The sequence below is a fragment of the Lutra lutra genome, chromosome 18, assembly GCF_902655055.1.
Source record: "Lutra lutra chromosome 18, mLutLut1.2, whole genome shotgun sequence".
NCBI lineage: Eukaryota > Metazoa > Chordata > Mammalia > Carnivora > Mustelidae > Lutra > Lutra lutra.
The window spans coordinates 32,157,717-32,182,127 of record NC_062295.1 but is presented as its reverse complement, the minus strand read 5'-3'; the positions used below and the strand labels follow the sequence as shown (position 1 = coordinate 32,182,127).

The window sequence follows — 24,411 nt, the reverse complement described above, 5'->3', positions numbered from 1 at the left end:
CAATTTATGATTCCTCCCTCATCAATGATGGATATTTCATTAACGATTAGTCAGAAACTCGAAGCCAACTTTGGAGTTTGTCATTGAGAGCGTTCATATCCATTTCCGTAGAACTCAAGAAATAACATTCCTATAAATAAAACAAAAGCCTAGGTCCGTAGGCAGACAACGCATTGCAGAAAAATAAAACATAATTTCCAAACATAGGCAATTATGAAAAATAGAACAACAAAGCCGGCAATGTTTCGAATGAAATTCCTAAATGTACATTTCATTTAAGCTTAATAAAATATCACTTATATTGCAGTAATACCATTTAATTATTAAAAATCCTATCCAACCAGATTAATAACTATGTAAAAGATGCTTGTCTAAATTCTAAATTTTTCCTCCACTCAGCAGTCCCTCATTATGAAGACTATCCCTCATTTTAGAAAGGATTTTCTTCTGTCCTTCAAAGACCTGCTGTTAACTCATTTTTAACACTGTAAATTATTTACATCAAGAGCTTGGAAACAGCAAAGCAAAATAGAGGGGATATCACTGATGTATCATTTCATGTTTATTTTTCACCTACTCTGTCGTACTGGGCTCAGGCGAAATCTTAAAGAAACATCATTTGTAACGATCTACAACTGTTTTAAGGATGGAAACCAGACCGTGCTGGGACTTGAGCTAGGTAATTTCCCAGACACTGGACGTGTCTTATCCTAAATAATATCTGCAACAGGTCCCTGAGCTTGCCCCCATTTTGCAGACGGGCAAAGAGAGGCTCAAAGCAGCGATGGAGCCAGGAAGCAGCACGGCCTGATCTGACCCCACACGTCCCGCTTCACCATTTTGTGCTTTCTCCATTAAATCACGCTGCTAAGACAACTTGTGATAATTACCTCCTATAATTCCCAACCCCGCCGTTCACATCAAATGCCACTGCCTTATGATTTGGCTTCCGTTGGATCTTCGCAATCTTAACGCCTGATAACAGTAATGGTGCCAACCCTCTCCCATGACACACTGTGTGAATATATCTAAATTGATGGTTTTATTCATCGGTGACATGCCTTGAAAATTCAGTCTCACAGGGTAAGAGTTGGGGGACTTGGCAACCAGACAAGATATGCTGGGGGAAATTTCTGTCTGTATTTAAAATATGTTTGTGGCGTTTCTGCGTCCTTTCTGTGGTTGCTTTTAACTCCAGGGGCATTGTAATGTTGGCCTCAGGACACTAACCCATCAGACCTCAGTCCCTCAGTGGGATTTGTGTTGGGTAGGAAGCCTGTTTTTATTCCCTAAGATTTCACTGCCTTTTTTCACCGAGTTTGGGCCTTCGAGGTTTTGGACCAGAGAGAAGCCTCCGGGAGTCACTTGACCACCGAACCATGTCTTGGAAGTCAGTAGGAGGAAACCAGTAGCTCAAAAACCTGAAAGACAAGTCCATTACTGTGGTTACAGAAGAGCCCAGGACTCAGAAGGTAGGACGTGCCCGAGGGTTCCTCCTGCTCTGTGAACTCAGGACAAGGAGATAAAGGACTTCTGCTGACATCCCTGTCTCTTGCAGAACTTAGGAGACATTGAAGGGACTTAATCCTGAGACCTAAGAGAAAGCTTCCAGTCTGGTTCTCTACCTCCAGGGGCAGAGCTGGCTCACTGTAGGCCATTAGCACCGGAACTGCCGACCAGAAAAACAGTTGTTAATTTCAGGTCATCCATGGAGATCCCGATGCTGTCACTTCCTGGCTTCTGGTCATGATTCCTGGGTGTGTTAGGAAGGGGAAAATATACAACAGTAACTGCTTCACCTTTTTCTTTTTAAATTGAGCAGCTTTCGTTCTGAGAATAGTTTTAGATGCACAATGAAAGTGAGCAGATGGTATAGAGAATTTCCATATACCTCCCTCCCCTCCTCCACTCTCCCCCATCTTTAACATCCTGTGTCAGTATGGTACATTTGTTACAGCGAAGGACCCATCCCGATGCATTATTATGAACTGAAGTCCACAGTTTACATAAGGGTTCACTGATAGTCTATGAGTCTAGAGGTGTGCATAAGGTCATGTACGGACCATTGCAGTATTATACAGGGGAGATCTGCTGCCCCGAACCCCTGGTGCTATGGAGCCCTTCCCTGGGCAGTTTCATTATCCCGGAGTTAATCGAAAACCACACTCCAGGAATCAGAAAGTATGAACAAACATCACACTCCCGATGGGCTACGAACATTCTATGATGGATCTGGGCTGGTAGACAAAAATTGTAACAGCATAGAAAAGAATTATAGGCAGTGGAATGCGAAATAGGGTTGCTGTGGGAGAGTCCATCTTCACTGGGTGAGGTCCGAGCCCAAGTCTTAAAGAGGCTCTCTTTAATCCTGTAAGGTAGGTACCATAATTGTTCTATTTTACAGATGGGGAAGCGTAGGCACAGAGTTAGAGCATCTTGGGCCCAAGGACACAGAGAAAGAGCCTGCTACATCTAGGGTTTGAATCCAGGCTGCCAGGAATGAAGGAATGTTCTCTCAACTTCCATCACCAGGTGGGAGCTTGCTGCATCATTATTGCTCAGTTCACCACAGCCCTGTGGGTCCGGTTAGCTATGGTTCAGGTTACAGGGGAGGCCATGAATTCTCAGAGAGGTTAAGCCACCTGCTCAACGTCACCCAGCAGCCCCAGGGCCCCGAAGTCCTCTGAGAAGATGGGTGGGTGAGGATTTAGCTGGTCTCTCTGTTGGCCCAGTGGCCGTTCCAATTGTTCCCCGGGAAGCGCACGAGGCCGGCAGCTTTTAAGAGAAGCAGTGACAGGAAATTTGGTCTATTGTTTGAAACAAGAGGTGCAAACAAGTCTCCGCTTTGGAGCGCTGAATAGCCAATCCCGCCGGGAATGGAAAGGCGAGGAGCTACAAGATTCCTGAGCTGGTGTCAAAATGCACACAGGGCGGTGGCGGGAGGGCAGGAGGGGAAGAGGCGGCCCTCCGAGAAACTGGGGCAGGATTTGTTTGAAGAGAACGTGTCTTAAATAGATCAGGCTACAGAGGACAGCCCAAGGGCCACAGGGGTCATTTCTCTTTTTTTCTCCAGGGCAGCCTGTTTTTGAAGGAAAACACCACCATGTCCGAAGGGGAGGTGGGGGGTGGGTTGGGAGGCAAGTGGCTCAATGGCGAAATACAGAGAAGTTCCCAAAGAAAACCTCACCAAACCCTACCACCTGGTTTGCCTTGGTCGGTCATAAAATGCTATCGGATCAACGGAGCTTGTGTGAACTAATCCCACCTCCCACTCACAGGTCCGCGTTGCATTTAGGAATGAGAGAGGGTAGGATACGGGCTTGGAATGACTTGTCATCGCTTTTCGGAAGGGCTCGGCTTAGCCTCTGATAGCGAATGCGTGTCCCCACCCTCCCAGGCGCACTTGTAGCCAGAAGGGGATCTTTGATCAGATATTTGCCCCAGACAGTCCATTAGACCAGACTCCCCTAAGGTGAAGAAGTTAAGAACCCCATCAGCAAGGAGAGTCCCCGATGCTGGTTAGGAAAACACACCCCTCTCCCTTGCTGCTTGACTTGCCAAACACCCGGTCTTGGCTGTTGGACTGAAGGTGACTTTTGACTCTCCCGGTCGCCTCTCATTTGTAATCGATGTCTCATTCAAGACCAAGGTCAGGTTATCAATCTTTATTATAGATGCCCCAGACCAGGGTGTCTGGAGCCTTCACAGCAGCAGAGAAATGTCCGGAGACAAAAGCTCCACAGGGAAGGACTGCCGGCAAGCAGGTTGCTGTAAGGTAAGGTGGAAGGGATTCCCTCCTGGGCCAGCAATGCCCAGGACTTCCTGAAGGGGGGGGAAGAGAGAGGCCACCTGTCCCAAGTCCTAGGTGGGTTCCCTCCGACCAGGTTGGGGCCCCGGGGCTGGGTGGGCGGGTGACGGGGCAGCTGCAGGGAGGTCCAGGGCCAGACCATAAGACCAGACATTGGAGACGTCTCCTTACCTCTTTGATTCCCAGTTTTCTCATATATCAAATGCTCCGTGCCTCGCAAACCTGCTGCAAAGATCAGAGATAACATTGTGTATGTCCTGGGACCAACGGCAGGGGCTCCCTGGATAGTAATTGTTGTTATTTGGTGGTTTTATAGACAAAGGTGACTCTTCCAGGCTTGTGACTTTCAATCTGGCCTTTTCACCCTCAGGACACCCATAGATAACAGGATATCCTGCATGGCTCTATTCGTAACCTCTTCCAAGAGTTTCCATTAATCTGTTTTATATGGGGGTCCCCAAAGGGGGAAGAAGACCAAAGGAGGTGCATGGCTGAGAATGGGGCTGGGTGCCTTGGACCCTTGTGTCTCAAGAACAGGGTCTACCCTCTATGGCAATGGACCTGCATGCAGTCGGGGTTTCCTGGGGATCCCCCCCGCATCAGATATTATGTTCTCGTGCACATCAAATAATCTGTAGGACGAAACCAATGACATGTTTCCAGTGTCTTCTCAGCCAGATTCTCAACTCCCTCCAAGGGCAGAAGCTACTGGCTTTCATTTGGCTTTCTATACCCTCCCCCCTGCCTTGCCTTCCCGCCTGCCCCCAGTGCGCATGTCATACACACACACACACACACACACACACACACACGTACACTCCCCACCAGCCTGACCCAGTCTTCTGGAGCAGTCACAGAGCTGAGTGGACTCTAGCCCACATCCCACTTGGGAAAGCGGGAAACTTTGCCTCTCGGTCTGGTGTTGTGCTCTCAGCCCTGATTTCTGAAATAAAAGGTCTGGGGAGGGGGCGGTAAACAGAGATTGAGGCTGAATGTAAGAGTAGCCTTTGGCCAAGGTCGGACCTACCAAAGGTTTCATTCTGGTGATAAGCACTTACGTTGCCAAAGTAGAGAGGCTGAAGGGTTACAGTGCTCTGTGGCAGGAAGGGGGCATGTCAGGGAAGTCAAAGTCATTTACTGGTCAGTAATGATGTACGTGGGATGAGCAGGCCACGAGGGGAGGTTCTGTCTCCCTCTGCGATCTCTTCCCAGGGTGCTCAACCATCCTGCAGGGAAGGAGCAGAACACTCCCTCAGGCTTCAGATCTGGTACACAGGAGGCCCTTGATTAATATTTTTTGGAGGAATAAATCCATAACAGCCTCCGTAGCTTCAAAAAGGCATGTGGGAAGGGGCCGGCTGAGATCACGTCCTTAAAAGGTTGTCAGAAAATGGAGCAGGTGCTTGGCAACCTGGTTGAGAAATCCAGCCCCCTCCTCAAACAGCTTCCGGGTGCTCTGAACCTCAGTCTGCTTGTCTGTGAAATGGTATTCTAGGAGCGCAAAGGCGGAGAAGCGAAGTTAGGGTGGGTGGAAGTCATTGCCTTGAATGAAATTAAGCAGTGTTTCGCTTTCATGGGGTGTCCACTCCATACAGGTAAAACTCAAAGCATTTTATGGAAGTTTTCTGAGCTCTTCCTCACGGCACACCATGAGATGGGCACCTCTCTTGTGCACACCGAGGCCCCCTCAGAGATGCCACCAGCATTGGGTCATCCGGCAGCCTTTAAGATGCCAGCCTGCTCTCTACCTCCTGGGCTCCCAGCTGCACAGCCCTGCTCACTGTTTCCCATCTTTGCGTGGGTTTAGTCTATGTGACACTGTACGTGCTTTTCCTGGCCCCAGGCACCCTCCATCTTTCTTGCCACCTCTTCCCTCCCACCCTGTCCCACACCCCAGCCCAGTGCTTCTAAAGTCTTTGGCTCATTGAAACTGAGAAGGCATCTCAGTTCTTTGCTCTGATCAAAGCTAGTGCTATGGGGGCGCTTGGCTGACTCATTCCGTAGAGCGGGTGACTCTTGATCTTGGAGTTGTGAGTTCAAGCCCCACGTTGGGAATAGAACTTACTTAAAAAAAAATTTTTTTTTTTTAAAGTGAAACTTACAGCACATATTAGCGTTTTAGTTTGTTTCCTGGATATTGTTTGTCTTCTGGTTCAGTGGAATTGTTATTTTTTTTCCACATTGAAAAAAATGGTTATTTTTTTACTGTTATTATGGACCTGTTCCCAACAAAACTGTAAGCTTGGAAGGGCTGGGACCTTGTCCGCCGGGTCTGTGTTTCTTTCTAGTTTGGCTTAACAGATAGTGTTTGGTGATTAGACAGCGAATGTTCCAGCATTATTGGTGACATCCTTATCTGCCCCCAAAACAACTTTTGGAAAGAACACAAGGAGCCTACACGGCCACAGTTTGGCTCCTGGCACTGTATCCGTTGTGCCTTCCGCCACCGACCATAATGACTTCGGTTTTTCTCGAAGGCCTTTGTATTTTATATTCACTTCAATTAGTATTAATAGAACAACACTTTGTACCTTTATGGGATCTTTCGTTGGAGAGCTCAAAAGCATTTTACAAGAAAGTATTAATTATTCCTACTTTACAGGCAGGAAACCTGAGGCAAATTCAGTGACTCAGTGGCAAAATTAGGACATGATTTTCCCTCTGTTTTCAATTGTCTATTTTAATCACTAGGTCACGCTACCCCTTCTGGTTAGAGTTAAATTACTGTTTAAAAAAAAAAAAAATGCCCTATCAGCCTTTCTCGCTGTCCTTATTTTGAATAATATTCACTATTTTCCTGTGCTGTAAAGATAGCATAGGCTCATGTAGAAATTATACAAAACACAGGAATGTTAAGGAAGCTAACACTTACCCATCAAGTCCTTGTCCAGAGACCAGCACGGTTAACACTGAGGTGCTTTTTCTCACGGCATTTTGTATGAATACAGAATATGCTGTTCTTTGTAGCTGGGCTCACACTACGGCCTGTTTTCCTCTGAGAGAATAAACATTTTCTCATGTTGTTACCTATTTTACAAGCATAACTGTTAATGTTGCACATTATTTCAACCATTCTGGATGGACATTGGGCATTTTTTTTCTGTGTTGCAGGACACTTCGGTCCTTTCATTTTATTTTGTTTCTGTGTTTTTTGTTGTTGTTGGTGGTGGTGGTGGGTGGGTTTGCTTTGTCACCAGAAGTACTTCTGTGCTGAAAGTATTTTCATTTCATTCTTTTATTTGACATTTTTGCTTTTCAGATTAGATGTGTGTGTGCCTGAGAATATTTTAATTAGAAAAAATGGTTGCTAGATTAGAGACCCATTCTCCTGGCTTTTTTCTACCTCACACAAAAACAACATTTTGACATTCTATGAGATCCTGCTACCTGCTTAAACCTCTAAAGATATTATAATACAGAGTCTCAAAAACTGACATTAGATAAAATATTTAGCGTGAATGGAGCTTGAGGGAATGGGAAAAGTTTTTTACTCACTGCTAGAAATAGCAGCTTCCCTATTTTCCAGTGGAACAAGCTTTCAGGATCTTCCAAACCACAGTTACCCGGGGGGAAAAAAATAATATCCAATCCAACAGTGCTCACGACAAAAGAAAATCTAATTACCTTTCATGAAAACAAATCTTCATTCAACTCCAACGATATAACTGCAGAGACGTGTCATAAATGATCTGGTAGAGAACCAAAACAATACTTTGCTTCATGTTGCAGATGTGATTTTTTAAAAAAGCATGTCTCTACTCTATATGTCTTGGCACTGGGGACATAACTATATAGCTGTGTGTTTAAAATATTGGATAGCAAACTGATATCATACAAGCAATATTAATAATGAAAGGTCAGTATAAATATGATGCATATGGCTCATAGCTCCCAGGAGGAAAGAAAAAGAATTAATAAAAGGTCTTAGGGGCGCCTGGGTGGCTCAGTGGGTTAAGCTTCTGCCTTTGGCTCAGGCATGATCTCAGGGTCCTGGGACTGAGCCCCGCATCAGGCTCTCTGCTCATTGGGGAGCCTGCTTCCTCCTCTTTCTCTCTGCCTGCCTCTCCGCCTACTTGATCTCTGTCAAATAAATAAATAAAATCTTAAAAAAAAAAAGGTCTTAGCATAGCATGAACTTTACATTAAGCAAGGTAATAATAATATTTATACAGTACTTTACATATTTCAAGCCCTTTCAAACTACTGTCGATGTACACTATTAATTTCTAGTGATTCAGCAATGACATCAGTGAGACTCATACAGAAAGGTGTTTATTTCCATAGGGTACAGGAGATATGTAATATGTCATTAACACGAGCATCTCTCGATGAGGAAGAGGTAAAAAGGGGGGAAAAGAGATATGATATTCTAGTAAACTCAAAAGTTCAAGAAAATTTCTATTAGAATAGAAGTTTGGTGAAAAGAGACTCTGGCAGGAGAGGGGGTGTGGCTGGTGGGGTGGGGTTGGGGGAAATTGTTGGGTGATGAGAAGCCCCAGATTCCTCCTTGGGGCTTGGGAGTCCCCAAACAGCGAGCAGTTGAGTCCATGAAGCTAGATGTACTTTCCAAGTTTAAGGCTGAGCTCCGTCCGAAAGATCCAGCTACAAGTTTCTCCTGTACGAGCGAGGAGAGCAGAATGTAATCATTAGAGGTGCGGAAAGATACCTAGAGCTAGTGGTATCGACATATGCTGTCCAGAAGTGGAAGGCAAAGTTAAATGGTGGGGCTAGAAATTAAGTCTTTGAAGATTTCTAAAAGGGTCTTGGAGACTGAGAGATGCTGTCACCAGACAGAGGCTGATAGGGGTGGCGAAGAGGAGAGCCTACTGCTTAGAAATCATTACAGTTTTTTCTTACAAGTTTGGCAGGTTCTTGGTACAATTATATAACTACACATACATTTGGCGGATAGAGATGAATTATGTACTATGCATGTAATTACATGTAGCAAAATGTGTACTTTTATTTGGTGGGTATTTACATAGTAGAATGAATAGTGTACTTAGAAATAATTAACATAAAGTATTATTTAAAAAACAAAACAATTAAAAGTAGTTTGGTTTTCTTGAGCTCCCCCCCCTCCAAAAAAAAAAAGGATCTGGAATCTTCCTTTTATTTATTCCAGTAGTCCATGCCAAATTGTTCTGGAAGGCAGTGGCCAAAGACAAAAGGAAGACAAAGTAATTTCCTTCTGTTATTCATACTCTTTTGATTTAAGGAAAAGGCCTCTTCAAATTTAAAGTGTCTCGAAACTTCTGTCTGGCCTTAGATATTCCTAAATTTAAAACATTTACACATTCAGTCTACTTGAATGAATACCTTGATATAATTTTCAACTTCTATCTCTGTAAAACCGAGATTTTCTTATGACTTATGGTTCATTTTTGCCCACATACCACAAAGTAACCATGCGTTTATGTTTGTTTGTGAATAAATTATAATGTAAACATTTAGCATCATGTTTGTCCTCTGCTTATCTGAAATATTTCTTGTTGAACACCATTCAAAACCAGTTCTAATTTGGGTGCAAAATTATTCAGAAAGTGAATGAAAGTTTTGGAATGAATTTCTTTAGCTTTCATTTCACCTGGGATATCACACGGGATAGAGGATTTCTGAAAATTTTTCATTATTTGTGGAGTTTAGATCATTTTCTAATCTTTTCTGGAGATAAAGTTTCTAGGTGCAACTTTGTTTTGTGAGTCCATTATAAATAAGATCTTGGAACATGACTCTTTTGTGAGAGGTAAGAGTATGGTTCTGTTTTGTTTTGTTTTTTAATATAATACTCTATATTGTGAGACATTATTCACTTTGGAAGAATTTCTTGACAGTTAATTCCTTCAAAAAATTAGGTTAAGTGTATCAGAACAAGGACTAACCTAGAATCTTTAGAAAACAAGGCAATGTATTTTCCTTTCTTCGGGGCTGCGAACGAGGACGAGTTTAGTCATCATCAACCCATATGGTATTTTAGAGAATTTGCTGATTTTCACCTTAGCATTTAATCAGCTATGTGTAAATGACAGGAGATAGGAGGGTCCACTGATGCCAGGAGGGTAGGAGAATGTAAATTTCTGAAAGTACTTTACCATTTATTGTAATTTACATCCATCAGTATTATCACACCCCCAAGACGGCCACTGTATTTTTTTGAGGCAAAACAAAATGGGTCAGAAAAGAAATTTAGGAATTCTGGACTCAGAGCCTAGTTGTTAGTTGCCTTATTTGGTGCTAAGCTGTATTTCATTTAAAGGTGTCAAGAACAAACATAGTTTTGGTTACTCCCCGCCTCCTCTCCCCCCATCTGGTTACTTGGGGCTTGATTTTTTGAAAGCCGAGGATGGGGAATTAGTCACAAACTTGGGAACTGTGAGCTTTCTTTTCCTAAAGGGAGAGCCTGAACCTCAAAAAGTGAGCACAATGCCTCTGGATTATTTTCCTTGTGCTCCACTGTAAGAAAATGACTTTTAGTCAAGATGCTTCTCTGTGGTGGGCCAGTTATCTTGCTAACCAACCTTTGTTCTAAGGGGTTCTAGCCATCATCTTACTGTCTTTGTGGGTCCTAATGGAGGTCTAAGTCCTAAAGCCTTTCCATCTTCTGAATATTTTATACAGAATACAGTTTTGTAGATCCACTATGTTTGAATGTCAGCGAGTCCTAACCTACAGTGGTGAGATAAAGTCAAGCTGAAAAAAATAACAAAGAAAATAGTCTTTAGAAATAGCCATTATTTCTTCTGATCCTATGTCTACACTCAAGAATAAAATTGTACTTTCATAGATCCCTGCTGATTACTTCACTGTGCTAAGATAATTTTTGATCAGTGGTTTATTTTGAATATGCCATTTTAAAGTGGTAACATTTTGTGGTGCTGGCAAAGTCATTCCAACCCCTCCCTTCCCCCTCCCTCCCCCAAGAGAGCAAGACATCTAAATGTTATTTAGATAGAACTTGACCTCTGGGCCACTCAGTGTATTGTTTCTCCACTAAGTCAAGTTAGCATGCAAATAATATAAATATAACCAGAACTGTAACAAGGGTATCTAATACTCATCAAATTTATTTCTAAAATATTGCAGTGGATTCAGAACCCGGAATTCCAACCAGATGTACTTCTGGAGTATTACACAGGTCATATATATTTCAGGTTTTTTTTGGTTCAAACCCAGGGGATCGACACGATAATTAGATTGAGAACATCTGCACCAAATCCAAACCATTTCCCTGATCCTTCCTTGAGCCTTCCCCACGGGAGTTTTTTTTTTTTTTTTTTCTTTAAGCCCTTGCACATTTTATTTGTCTAGTCACCTTTAGGGCAATTCCAAGGTCTCGCCTGCCTGCCACCGCACAAATAGGAGGGGAACGCGGACGTACCCTCAAGAGTAGGGTACGGGGGTGGCGAGGGCATGGTTAGATGTAGCATCCCCTCAGGACAGGGGTCCGCAGAGGTGGCAGTGCAGTTTCCCGCCCAGGGCCTGGCTCCGGGACAGGGCGTGGCCAGGCGCTGGGCGCGCGGGTGGGCACGTGCGCGGGGACCCGAGGACGCGAGTGTCGGGGCGCCGCTGCCCTCTACCGGGCGGCGCGGTCGGAGCTGCAGCGCGGCCGCCTGCCGACTGCGCGCGCGGGATCGGGCGCCCCACACCGAGGCGGTCCTCGGCGTTCCCGAGGTCGCCACTGGCCTGCCCGGCGTCACAGCATCTGGGGCCGAGGCTCGCGGCGCCCCCGGCCCGCGCCCGCTCCCGCCCACCTGCTTGCTGCCGCTCCTGCTAGTCGAAGCCTAGACGGGGACGCCGAGGGAACCCCCCGGTGGACCTCGGGAGCTGCGCGTTGACGACACTGAGGCTCCTGGCCGGCCGCGCGAGACCTAGGGCACGTGTGTTCTCTAAATCTTGTGGCCTTTCATTTCCAAGCCCTTCGTTTAAAAACGCTGAATTCACCCCCATGGATCAGCGCTGAGCCCTCGAACTCTGTTGAAAGCAGTTCTATCCCACTTACATGTTGTATTTTTTTATTCCATACGAATTTTATTTACATGTAATTTTCAAGATCAAGGAATTTGGGGGTTTTAACTAATCACACGTCACATGAAGTGCGAGAGAGCGCGAGTACAGGAAAGTCCTGGAGAGTCAAACACGTGTGTATAATCAATTAAAGACGACGATCATAAAACGTGTGCTTTTGCCAGGTTTCTGCGAAAAAAAGAAATCAAAAGCGAATTGACTCTTGGGTTTAATTTTAGCATTTCTGTAAACCAGGGACCCGGCGCTCTGCTGTAAGTGCACCTACTCTTTCCAAGTTTCTGCACCAGAAGGAGTGAAAACCGAAGTGTCTGAACTACAGGAAGTTTCCAGGGCTGTTCCGCTGAGGCTTGCGGGGGGACACACAACGGTGCGCCAGGACTTTTCCTGTCCTGGCCTAAGCGGGAGCAGCTCGGGCGGGAGGGGGCCGCTCGGACCCCCGGCCGCGGGGATTGCGGCGCACCTCGGTGCGTCGCGGGGACCGCGCTGCCACCGTTCCGAGCGTTAACGTGTGCAGCGACAAGAGGGTCAGGGCTGGTTTCACCCCAACTCCACTCCCCCCAACTTGAAACGCCGCCACCGGCAGGCTCGGCCTGAATCCGGCCGGGGCCCAGGCTGGTGGGGGTGCGGCAGCCGCCGACCAGCGCGCCTCGCACACGCGCGGCCGCGGTGGGCCCAGCCCGTGCGGGGTCGGGGCTGGGGCAGGTGGTCGCGGCGGCTCCGCGCGCTCGGGGCCCGCAGGAGAGCGAGCTAAGTCGGCGCGGCTCCGGAGTCCGTCCGGACGCGGCCGAAAGCCCCCGACCGAGGGCCCGGGAGGGGCCGCGCTCGGCCGCCGCCGGGCCCTGCGACCCCCGGGGGCCCGAAGCACGCCCCAGGTGAGCCCGGCCCGGGGCCTCCCGCTGGGGCCCAGGCGCCCCTCCCGCCGCCCTCCAGCGCCCCCTCGGGGCCGGGCCGGCGGCCGCCGCCGCCCGCTGGGGCCGGGGGGCCCGGGAGGGGCGGGGGTCGCGGGCCGGACGCCGGGCGCCGGGGGAGGAGGGGGCAGGGGCCGCACGCGCCAGGCCCCGCGGCGGCCGCCGCGCCCTCGGGCTCCGACTCCGGCTCCGGCTCGGGCTCGCCATGGCTGCGGCGGCGCCGTGAGGAGGAGTCCGCGTCCTCCGTGGCGGCGGCAGCGGCCGGCTCCAGGCCGGGTTTTGGCGCCGCCCGCCTGCTGCCTCCTGGCGGCTCCTGAACTCCAGCCCCCTCTCTATCAGCCTCTCACTCCGTCTCAATATGTCTCAAGATGGCGGCCAATGTGGGATCGATGTTTCAATATTGGAAGCGCTTTGATTTACAGCAGCTGCAGGTCAGGCTTCTGCTCGCTCGGCCTCTCGCCCGGGGGTGGGGGCTGCGGGCGGTCGCGGCCTCCCCCGGGGCCCCGGGCTGCCCGTCCGCCGGGGGGCCGCGGCGGCGGGGAGGAGGGGGGTGCCGGGGAAAGCGGGGCCGAGTCGGGGACAAGTCCCTCTCGCTCCCCGGCCCCCATTGATAACTCGCTTGATCAGAAATTGATCCTCTTTGTTCAATTCATCGATCAGCCCAAGATGGCGCCGGGAGCCGCCGCCGCCACCGCTGCCCCCGGTGTCGGCCCCCACCCCGGGCGCCCCCCCGGCCCTGCGCCGCCGCCACCGCCGCCGCCGCCGCGGGACCGGGGAGGGGGCGGCCCCGGCGGCCCGCGGGGTGCGCGCGCGAGCGGGGAGCGGGCGGCGGCGGGCGGCGGCGGCGGCGGGCGCTGCGCCGGGAGGGGGCTGCGGCCCGGCGGCGGCGCCCGGCCGCGCGCCCCGCGCCCCCGGCCCGCCGTATTCCCGGGGAAAGTTTGTGGGGAGTTGCTGTGGGGGGTGAAGCGCCTGCCTCTCCAGGAGGAGCCGCCGCCGCCACTGCCGCCGGCGCGGCGGAGCTGGGGCTGGTGGCGCTGTGGTGCCGCCGGCTCGGGGGAGGGTCAGAGCGGCCACCGGCGGCGGCGCGGCCCGGCTCCGGCCAGGCGGGCGGGTGGCCGGCGGGGCGGGCGGCCGGGCGTCGCGCGCGTCCCGGTCCCGGCCGGCCGGCCGGCCCGGGCCCCGGCCGCCGCTCCGGGCTGTCAGCGGGCCGGGGCCGCGCCGCCGTTCCCGCACCCGGCGCTGGGCTCCCCGAGCGGACCCGGCGGTTTGTTTACGTCCGGGCGAGCGCCCCGGGGCCACCCGCAGCCGCCCCGCTCTTTTGTGTGCCTGCACGAGTGGTGCGGGCCGGCCCCTCCGCGGCCAGAGACCCGGGTAGGGGCGCTTAGGGGAAACTTGTGAGGGGCGCCGGCGCCTGGCGCGCGGAGACCGTGGGTCGGAGCGCCCCGCGGGAGCCGGTGCGGACCGAGGGCAGCAACTTTCCCCGAGCGCAGGCCCTGCGCTGCGCCCGGGCGCGCCATCTGCCCGGGTGGGGGACGCTTCCTTCGCGCCGCCTGTCCGGGCGGCTCTAGCTCCGAATCCAGAGGCTCCCGGGGGGCCCCCAGTGACCCGCCCGCTCCGCTCTGGCCCTCTCTTCGGGGGTCCTGCCCCCCTCACCCCCAGCAGGGTCCGCGGGCGCAATGGAGCGCGCTGCCGGTCCTCTCCGAAATGCCTTCTCTGGTCGGGTTCTCGAAAGCAAAGCCCCGGGGGCCCCCCTCGACTGTGGCGTGCCGGGCCATGGTCCGCGCGCCGAGCCCGGGGCGCCGTGGGGGGATCATGCGGGGGCTCCCCGTCCGGGGCCGGTGCCGCCGCGGTGCCCAGGGGGCGCGTTCCTGCCTGCCACCCCCCACCCGGAGGAGCGGCGCGCCCTCGGGGTTCGCCCCGAACCTGCCGGCTCCGCGCTCGCGGAGCTTGGACAGCCCCGGGACTCTGCCAGGTGGATGTTGTGCGTAGCCGGAGCCAAGTTGAAGGTGAGCGGCGTGTGGGCCAGAAGCCCGGGGAGCGCTGCCGGGGGCGAGGTGGGGGCTGACGGTGGAGGGGGGTAAAGGTTGGTCTGCGGCTCGCCGGGACCCTGGGCCATCCGGTGCTCCGGGGGTCGCCCAGCCTTCCTTAGGGACGGCCGCAGCGCCCAACTCTGAGGGGTGCGGGAAGGTAAACTTGACCGAACTTTCCTAACCCGGGGGACCGGTGATATTGACCTACGATACTTTTAGGAGGGAAGCAAATGAACTCCAGATGCAACCTCCTATGAAATGAAGCGGATTGGATTAAAACGTATATAAATGGAGTCTGACAACTTTCATTGTATGCGCTTTTCTCTTCCGGTCTACGTGAGAACGATAAAATAGACTCATAGTCGTTATGAAATTTCTTAAGATTTCTCGCTTAACTAGGATGAAGACTATGTGAAATATGTATTTCTGATAAGATTAAAACTTAAAGGAGTTTGAGTATTTATTGACTAAAATAGATTACTCCAAAGTGTCTATTGTGTAAATTAGATTCCTGAATGTAATGAACACAGCCGAATGGCATTTTTGATAAATTGGTCTACCCCGTTTTAGTAAAAATAGCTCCCTTTTACCATAATTTAATTCCTGTGCTTACTGTAAAACCCGTTGTGGAGTTTTGAAGAGAGAAACCTTAATTTTTTTTTCCTTGTCTTCCTAAATGGACATTTAGCTGAACCTCAGTGAGGTTTACTTTTTAAGCATCTTGGAAAACTCCATGGGAGATGGATTTGGTTTCCAGAGAGGTATTAGATTTTGTGAACCCTTTGACACCCTGAACCCGTGGCTGATTAGCTGCTTCAAGATAACATGAGGATGTTTAACTATGGGATTGGGTTGAAAGTTTCCTTGTCAGTTTCTGTGAATGAACTTTAAGGTGTTGATCTTGAAAAAGCAAATTATGGGAACGAGCATCACTATCGTTTTCTGTATGAAGCATCCATTGGCTTTGGGTGATAAAGATTTGGCCTTAGATGAGTGACTGTTGCTACTCCAACGAGGGTCTTAGAACCTGCGTTTGGCTATGGAATGCCAGAGTTCAAGTATAAGGCTAACCTGGTTCTTTCTCTGGGTCCTGAAGAGGCCTTTTGAGTTGGTGTCAAGTTTAACGTCATCTCTGTTCCCACAGACAGTAAGTGAGCCAATGAGACTGCAGTTTGAGAAGAGAATTCATTAGTTTCAGACTCTTCTCGTCTTTCCAGAGCCCCTGACCCAGAGATGGGGTGGCCCGTGCAGCCCAGTGCGGGCTATGGCCCTGCCACCAGAGGGTAAAGAGGCTGGGTCTCGACTAGACTCAGACCCAGGTTGGGGACAAGACAGTTGTGCCCCTCCCAGGCTTCTGCTACGTGGCAGGGCCCCGAGCCCTAGTTCTTGTCCCTCGGGTTGGTCTTAAAGCTGCTTTGGGGTGTGGACTGAGCGCCCAGGAAGAGAGCTTCTGAGATTGAGTTCTGTTTCGTTTCCTTTTGAGTCCCAAAGGCTTGTGGTATGGAAGAGTCAGTGCTTTGGTGCTGCTAAGACTAGTTGGACAAGTTTTTTATCCTACCCCAGACTTGTAAAAACCAGGCTTTTTTTTTTTTTTTTTTTTTGGTAACAAGAAAAACACCATTGTATAAATTTGCCTTTTAAATACATGTTTGAAAAGAGGACACTTTCTAAAATGAGCTCATGTAACTGTGTGTGTGAGCGAAGCTTTTGGGGACGGGGCCTGCCAGGGACTGGCTTCCCTTTGGGGAGTTATTCCGACCTGATGATTCGTGCTCCCCTTTAAGGAGTTTCTGCAAAAGTAACCTTGAAACATTTTCCTCTTTTTCAAAATCAGGAAATAATTCCAGTTTTGCCGAAAGTCCGTCTCTCTGATAGGTTTTATGTTGTGTTTTCCTGTTATGGCAGTATTCCCCAGAAGTATATTATTTTGATTACAATAAGTATCCCATTCAGTACCCTTTAGAAAATACTGAGGAAACAAATCAAGGAGTTCTACACAGCTGCTGTCTTTGTTTTCTTGGTTCTTTTAATATTGGTGTCTTTGAGATTGGGTGTGGGAGGGGGTCATTGTCAGTGGATTAAAGGTTTGTTGTTTTTTTTTTTTTCCCTTCTGTGTGAAACTATGTAGTTTTTCTTTCTTTCTTTCTTTTTTTTTTTTAAAGGTGCAAGGCAGTGAAGGGATGGGGTTATGCTAGAACTCCTGATACAGCTGGGTCTGTCGAGTCCCCCTCTGCCTCTTTCCCCCGTTTCACGTAGCTCTTGCCAGTAGTTAGCTACACGAGGAAGTTGGGAGAGCAGGGGGACAAATTGCCAATCCCCTCAGGAATTACTCTCTCCTAATTCACCGAGCTAACCTGAAAAATGCTGTCTGGGGAGCCGATGGAGCCCGAGACCTTTAGTGGTGTTTGAAAATGTCTCCAGCCCTAATTGTCTACAATTAAAACAGACCCCGCAAAAGGCACAGTAGTCAGTGCCTCTTGGCCAGCACCCCTCCGGGTCTGCCTGTAACAGTCAACAGTCACAACTGCTCCCGAGGCTGTGCTCCCTGAGGCTGTGCTCCCTGAGGCTGTGCTCCCGGTCCATCTTAGGACACAAAACTAGCCTCGAGGTAGAAGATCTGTATTGGTTTCAGCTCATTTCTGAAGCACAAGGAACATCCTCAGTGTAACGAAGGAAGAACAAATTTGTTAGAGGGAAGCGGGCACATTTTTAAAAAAGAGAAATTCGTCACGTGAAAAATCCCGACAGAGCTAGGCCAGATTCCTCCCGGTGCTCTTTGTTTTACACAGTTTGACAGGTTTATGCATTTGGTGTCATGTATATTTCGTGTACTTGAAAGACAGGTGTATCTGACGGCCAGCCCCACAAACCTGACCTTCAAATTACTTTACTGTATAGGATCTTGCCTTACTTTAGGAATTACTTAAAAACTGATATATAGTTCATTTAACATATAAGCATGTAGCTGTATAGTTGCTATTTCTGTGAAAGGTCTGATTTTTACAAGTTATTGTCAAAGATAAAGTGGTTATCTTGTTCTATTGTTTTGTCTGAAGCTCTGCATTATGGCTGCAGAGAGAGGGTTTTGGTTTCCACTAAAATTCCCCTGCCTCTGATTGTTTAAACCAGACCCTTAATCTTATTTTAACATACTTAAAACGTTCAAAAAACCCGGAAGAATTGTTTTGTATAAGTAGCAAGTGAATGTAGTTTAAACACTCAAGCAATTCTGGTATCTAATTGAAAACAGGTGGAATTCTTGGAATCCTGTGTTTGAATCTTATTATAGCAAAACACAGAGACACTTTTTACTTCTGGCCATTTGTTTTGTTGAAGCTATTTGAAGAGGGGCCCCGTGACCTCTCACTGTGCCCCACTACTGTTTACCTGGACGTTCCAGTCGTGCTGGGCATTTTAGGAACTAGATGACTGTGTCTGTCTGGACACCCAAGAGAATGGTACATGTGCCGATCATGGGGTGAAAAAGGAACCGTAATGTCATAATTAGAAGTGTGATTTAATATCTGTATTATATAGCGTTCATGACAAAGAAGTTGTGGATTCACCTGTGATTTCAGTTTTAATACACATTTATTGACATGAGCATTTGGATTAATTTTATTACACCCTGATAATGATTTAGAATTCAGAGAGAAATTACTTTTCCTAAAAACTCTACATTTAGGGATATAAACTCACATAGCCCACCCCCCCACCCCCCACCCCGCCCCGCAAAACAAAAACAAAAACCCAAACCAACCAACCACCAAACTGAGTTTCAACAGATGTCAGTGGTGGGACTCTCTGAGTTATCTCGGCCACCTTTCCTATTCTAGTTTTCAGAGCCGGCTAAACGGCCCTGGTTTTGCTGTAAGTTTAAGAAGCAGGCTTTGGTTGGTGTTTAGGTATTGATTTTATTGAAGAGGACGGCTAAGATCTGTATTGAGCTATTGTTCTGCCACAGTTTCGGATTTGCTGAGCTGTAATCAGTCCCCATTTCAGCTGTCTTCTGAGAAAGTGTGTAAAGGACAGTGGCCTTTGGTGTCCCTGCAGGAAGTTACCTGGGATTAATGGGTGGGGGGACCTTCATCGGCCCCATAGCAGAAACAGCTTTGAAGCACCTTTGGTTTTTAAAAAGTACACGTTCTACCTTATTCACATGATATGTCGCAGTTAAAAAAACATAATGAGGGCAAACAAGGGTTTTTGAAAGACATCTAATTTGTTGCAAAACCCATCAAGGACCTTTCCTTTGAAAAGTAAACAACTCTCTAATAAAAATAATTCTCATTCTTGCTGTAATTAAATTCTGAGAGGATGATGTTAGTGCACGAAATAAATCTTGTCATTTTCTTCATTTGAATCTGAAGGTTCTTCCTTGCTGCAGGATGCCAAGGGCAGTGGGCAGAGTTTTTGTGTTTATTTGTTTATTAGAGCCCTGGGCCATGGGCAGCCCAGGAAGTTCCTCAGTCGTGGTTGGTAGGATTCCCACCTAGAGAGGACCCCCCCCTCCCCCCGCCACCTCCCATCGGACAGGTGTCTGGAGAAGGAGGGAGGTTGGGAAGCGTTCATTCCTCCCAGCACCACAAAGCAACTGGGAAAAATAGCCAGGTAGGAAATTCACACGGAAATGAATAGATTCTCCTTCCTTTCACTGAACACTGTGAAAACGAGTTGGCCCACCCCTTTATAAAACCCAAGAGGCCACAGTGGGGCCCACTCAGCTGACAGTTGAAACCCTCAATGCTTCTGGCTGTGATTTATGAAGTTAATGTTGGAAGAAATTACCAGAACTTACTCGGAAGCTCCTTCTCTCTTAGCATTATCCTGAGCCTGCCAGCATGGGGCTTGTTTTCTTAACATCTTTGTGTTTGGCCGTGTTTATTCAATAAGTTAAATGAGTTAACGTTTTTTAAGAAGTTATGTATGGTTGCGAGGTGTTCCGAGTTTGGTGAAGGGAAAAACAAATTGACAAATGAACTCTTTCTTAAGTGAACATTGCGAAATTGCAAGAAACGGAATGCCATTCTGACTGTCATTAAGATTTTATTTGGGTGTTGACAGCTTTTTGCTAAAATGTAAGGCGTTCAGATCCCGTCCACTTAGCTGGAAAAAACAAAACAAAACAAAAAAAACCCCCACTAGCTTAAAAGCTTGTTCCCAGTTTCCTCCTAAAAGTCTCTCTTACCTTGGTTCTCTCCCCCCAGCACATTTTTAATATTTTATTTTCTCATATAGTTTTATGTTTTTAAGACCAAAAAGAATAGGAAGTCCTTTTAGGCATCTCGGTTCTGTTGATATTTTCGACCCGTGAGCGGGCGTCTCTGGTTGATCGCCAGCTTCCCTCCTGTTTTTCGGGGAGTGATCGCTGTTTAGGTCAGAATAGCTTGGCGAACGCTAATAAATGACGCCAAAGGTAAATCCTTGTCGTCAAGAGCCTGAAGCTGCGAGCGGGAGCCAGGCCCCTGGGCCGTGGGCCGTGGGGAGGGAAGGGCCTCAGAGGCGCCACTGCTCTCAGCCGGGGCGCCTGCTGTCACCGCTGCCTGCCATTTTTGCCCCCTCGTCTGAGCTCCGGCCCTGCCAAGCCTGTCCCCTCCTGTGTTGTGACAACTGTTGTTTTCGTATTTTTTTTTCTTTGTAAGTATTTGTGGAGCTCCATTATTTTGAGATTCTTGGAAGAAAGATACTATGTAAATGAAAATTAAAAATAAAATTCTTGCTGGAGGGAATTGTGCATTTAATTTTTCTGATTAGGTTTGGAAAAGACTTTTTTTTCCCTTACCCTGAAAATAGGAACATTCTGTTGCTCCTATCACCATTTTTGCTTCATTCTGAAAGGTGTGGCCGATAATGGTGAAACACGTCTTTTATTTTCTGTTTTTCACCATGGTAGTTGACCTAGAACTTGAACCCACGAGATTCTGTGTACAGTGAATTATTTCTGTTTCACATTGTTCTGCTCTGCCCTCGCTGAGCTTGTAGGTAGCAACTGCCCATAGAACACAGACCTTCTAAAGGGAGAAAGATTTTGAGTCTACGAACACCCAGAAGTTACGACTAAAATTATGGGTGACCCCGCGAATCAATTTCCAACTTCCCTTCTTATTCACAGGGCAGAGACGTTTTAAGTCGTATGATTTTGAAACAGAAAACTGCGACTTCAGGAGCATTCATGGAAGCGTTGATTCACTGGGATTGCTTCATTTCAGCTGTGCCTTGGTTCCCGGCTTACATAATAGCGTGTGCTGTCCCAGCATTAGCCGAGGTGGGGGGGCAAGGTCAGGTTTGGGGTCATGCTCCTGTTCCGTTGGCATGTTGGGGGGCCTGGGAGCCCGACAGGAAGCCCGGGCTGCTGCAAGGCGCCCATGCAGGAGACTTGGTCCTCTACGGACCCCACAGTGCCACGTGAGCTCAGGGGGCCAGTGAGCACCAAGGGCCTGGAGAGCAGTGCTAAGCGGTCAGAAAGGCGTCTCTCGGGAGCTGGTCACCTTGGCGGGATTGGGGTCGGGGCGGCGCTCCGTCGTCTCTCTTCTCCCCGCTCAAATTTGTCAGCGTTGACGTGGGATTGGGAGAGGAAGGGTATTGCCAGTTGTGGCTTAAATGTCACTGTCAGGGGAGCGAGAAGTGGTTTGCGATTGTTTTACTTTGCTCTGTGTTGGTATGTAATTATGCTGTCATTTTACAATGCACCAGTACTTTAATAAATCTTGTGTGTGTGTGTGTGTGTGTGTGTGTGTGTGTGTGTGTGCATGTGCAGTTGGTTCTGGGGGCTGCTTGTTGTATGCAAGAGCCAGATCTTTCTAGCACATGAGAGCTGAGCTGAGTGTGTAGCCTTTCCTTGTTTCAAAAGTGTCTTGGAAACAGGTCACAGTCCATTATAGACGTGGCTGCCGGATTAATCCTCCCACACCATTGATCCCATCACGCTGTTCTTTCTCCTTCAACTCCCATAGGGGCTCACTTGGGTGCCGAATGGAGACCACTTTCCTTAGGCGGGCACGCAGAGCTCCTGATGGCTGGCTCCACTTACCCAAACCTCTTGCTCCACTTAAAAGATCTAGGCTCGATGCTCACTTTGGGGAATGCTCTCACCCTCCCTGTGCACATCAGAATATCAAACCTCCTTTCACGCACCCCGTTCCTTCCATTCTGACCCAGTGCTGCGGGAGCCTCTGTGCACCAGACGTTGGTGATGCCAGGCAAGGTCGCAGCCCTCGCCACCTGGGGCAGCGGGCAGTGGGCGTTTGGTCTGTGACGGAGCCGTGTGCTGTGAGTCGTTGAGGGCTGCAGAAGAAGGGAGTCCTTGTTGGGGAAAGCCTCCCCGGGGCAGAGAGAAGGCCTCAGCTGAGATCTGTGCTCCTGGGGAAGGGTGGGAGAGAGGGCATCCCAGCAGAGCAGCTGGGGTGTGGCTGGTGGTCTCTGAGGTCTGGCTCCCCTCCCTGGACCCCATGTAGCATCCACCATGGCTTCCGGCTGTCCCTCACCATTCAGCGCTCCTGTTCTGTCTCTTATGTTGTCCTGTATCTGCTGTTTCATCCAACCCTGTACGGTAGTGCCCAGCGAGTCCCACAGCAGCAGCATCCCGGCCTTTAAGAGGGTTCAGTCCTGGATATTCTGGTTTCAGACTCATTCAGCTGGTTCACTTAACAGTGCAAACAGAGGGGCTCCTGGGTGGCTCAGTGGGTTAAGCCTCTGCCTTCGGCCCAGGTCATGATCTCAGGGTCCTGGGATCGAGCCCCGCATCGTACTCTCTGCTCAGCGGGGAGCCTGCTTCCCCCTCTCTCTCTGCCTGCCTCTCCGCCTACTTGTGGTCTCTCTCTCTCTGTCCAATAAAAGTAAATCTTTTAAAAAAAAAAAAAAGTGCAAACGGAATTCTCCTTAGGATTGTGCAAGGGAGATGACATATATGAAAATGGCTGTGTTTTGAAAGCTCTTGATAAGTGTATACGCCAAAGGAACCTGCATTTATTTATTTCCATTTATTAAATTCCATCTTTGTAAAGCGACCTGTACATTGGTTAAAATATATGTAATTGTATTTGTGGTACGTAAAACATGGGGGAAAAATCCACATTTTTAAAAATAGAATTAGGCAGAACAATTCTTTGACAAAGATTTATTCTCTGATTCTGCCCAGAGCCTGAATGGGAGGAAACTTCCCCCTAAGAACGGGGAAAGTGCATATTGTAATGATTAGAGCCCGACCAGTGCAAGGGAAAGCAGGCAGCAAGAGGCCTGACGGTCTGGGTGTCAGCCCTGGAGAAATGTCCCCTATGTGCTCAGCCCGCAGGAGCCGCCCCACGGGCCTGGCGTGCGAGGCAAAGGCCCTGGGCCAGGCCCTCTCCTGAGCTCTGGCCTTCATAGCCTGCATGCTTTCTCTGCTTCTTCATTTACAAAGAAAGTACCTAGGATATTTTTGTGGAGGTGACGTCACTGTCTGGCCGCATAAGCATTTGCATGGATTTGGGGAAGTGAGGGTTGCCAGGGGCAGCTGAGAGAGCCACAGACCCCAGGGGCGTGCCTGGGTGGCTGATAGGGGCAGGGTGGGGGGGCCCCCCCCGCCCCCCTGCATCCACAGGGACTGGAGGAGGGAGAGGAGCCAGGCTGGGGGAGAGGGTATGCTCCTGGTGGCATCTGTGGGATTTTGGGGGGAGGGGGTTTGGGTGGGAATTCAGGGGCTGAGCCCTGGAGAGAAGGAGAGGGGAGCTCAGCGGAGAGGTCAAGGTCGGTATTGAAGCGTAGATGAGAACTTGAATCCTGGGGGCAGGGGCCTGGGGAGAGCTTGTCTGCTTTGCGGTTGGTACACCAGAGGCCAGCATCATTTGTGCTGGGGAGGGCTGGAGAGCTGCTCTTAACCGGGGGACCCCTGCCTGAGTGTTCACTGCTCAGCATTGCTGTGCGTAGTGGACATATAATAACTGGGTTCACGCCCACTGGTGACAAGGCAGAGACTTCAACTTTCTTTTTTTTCTAAGTATACACTGACAGCTATCATTTCCCAAGTACTGACCAGGGGCAGGTGCATTTTGGGCCCTTGATTTCTCTCCTGTCATCCACACCACGGCCCCGGGGAGGAGAGAGGACTGGCCGGTTGGTGAGAAGCCGGAGAGCAGCATTGCTTTCCCGCTGATCCCTGCCATCCATGAGAGCGGCTTTGTAGAAGCCCTGGCGTCCTTGTGATGAGGCTGTGGGAGGCTTCAGGGGTGGACCCCGGTCCCGAAGTGAGCCCAGGGCCCGGGAGGTCACTTAATGTGAGCGGCTGGAGATGGAAGTGAAGCCTGGGGGGTGGGCGTGCACATACCTGGGTTGACCTCGGTGGGCGGACCCCTTCTGGCTGAGACCTTGCTGGATCTGAGAAATTTCCTAGAGCCTCCCCAGCCTTGCCACTTGAGAAGCCACTCATAGTGCTCCAGCTCCCCAGAGAAGGGAATCCGATCCTCCTTCGCCTGGCACCGAGCGTTCCCAGCAGCAAACGTTACCTGATAGTTGGGGCGCAGCGATCGCCTCGAACCCAAAGCAGGCCTCCTTTCTGTGCCCCCTGCTGGCCTCCATGTCTCATCTGTGCAGGCAGCAAATGTGTCGGAAGAGATTTGGGGAAATGGTAGTAGGCAGGAGACAGGCCTGATCATGGGACCTGGAT

The 24,411-nt window shown here is 49.5% G+C and overlaps 2 protein-coding genes across 11 annotated transcripts in view; one reads left to right on the top strand and one right to left on the bottom strand.

Moving 5' to 3' along the window:
• Positions 1-11,880: 11,880 nt before the first annotated feature.
• Positions 11,881-12,948, bottom strand: LOC125090447 (translation initiation factor IF-2-like). The gene is made up of 2 exons (XM_047713120.1): positions 12,099-12,948; positions 11,881-12,001 (listed from the first exon to the last, which is right to left on the bottom strand). Exons 1-2 carry the CDS (start codon positions 12,946-12,948, stop codon positions 11,961-11,963), a joined length of 891 nt encoding a protein of 296 aa, XP_047569076.1. The 3' UTR covers positions 11,881-11,960.
• CUX1 (cut like homeobox 1) overlaps positions 12,870-24,411 on the top strand; it is a 358,424-nt gene continuing 346,882 nt past the window's right edge. For 4 of the 10 annotated variants that reach the window (XM_047712789.1, XM_047712788.1, XM_047712786.1 and 1 more), the window contains exon 1: positions 14,121-14,747. In XM_047712789.1, coding sequence (XP_047568745.1) covers positions 14,418-14,747 — 330 coding nt within the window. In that variant the 5' untranslated portion in view covers positions 14,121-14,417. Of the gene's footprint in view, positions 13,173-14,119; positions 14,748-24,411 lie in introns of those variants that run through there. The other 6 variants (XM_047712794.1, XM_047712790.1, XM_047712793.1 and 3 more) reach the window with 5 other exon arrangements.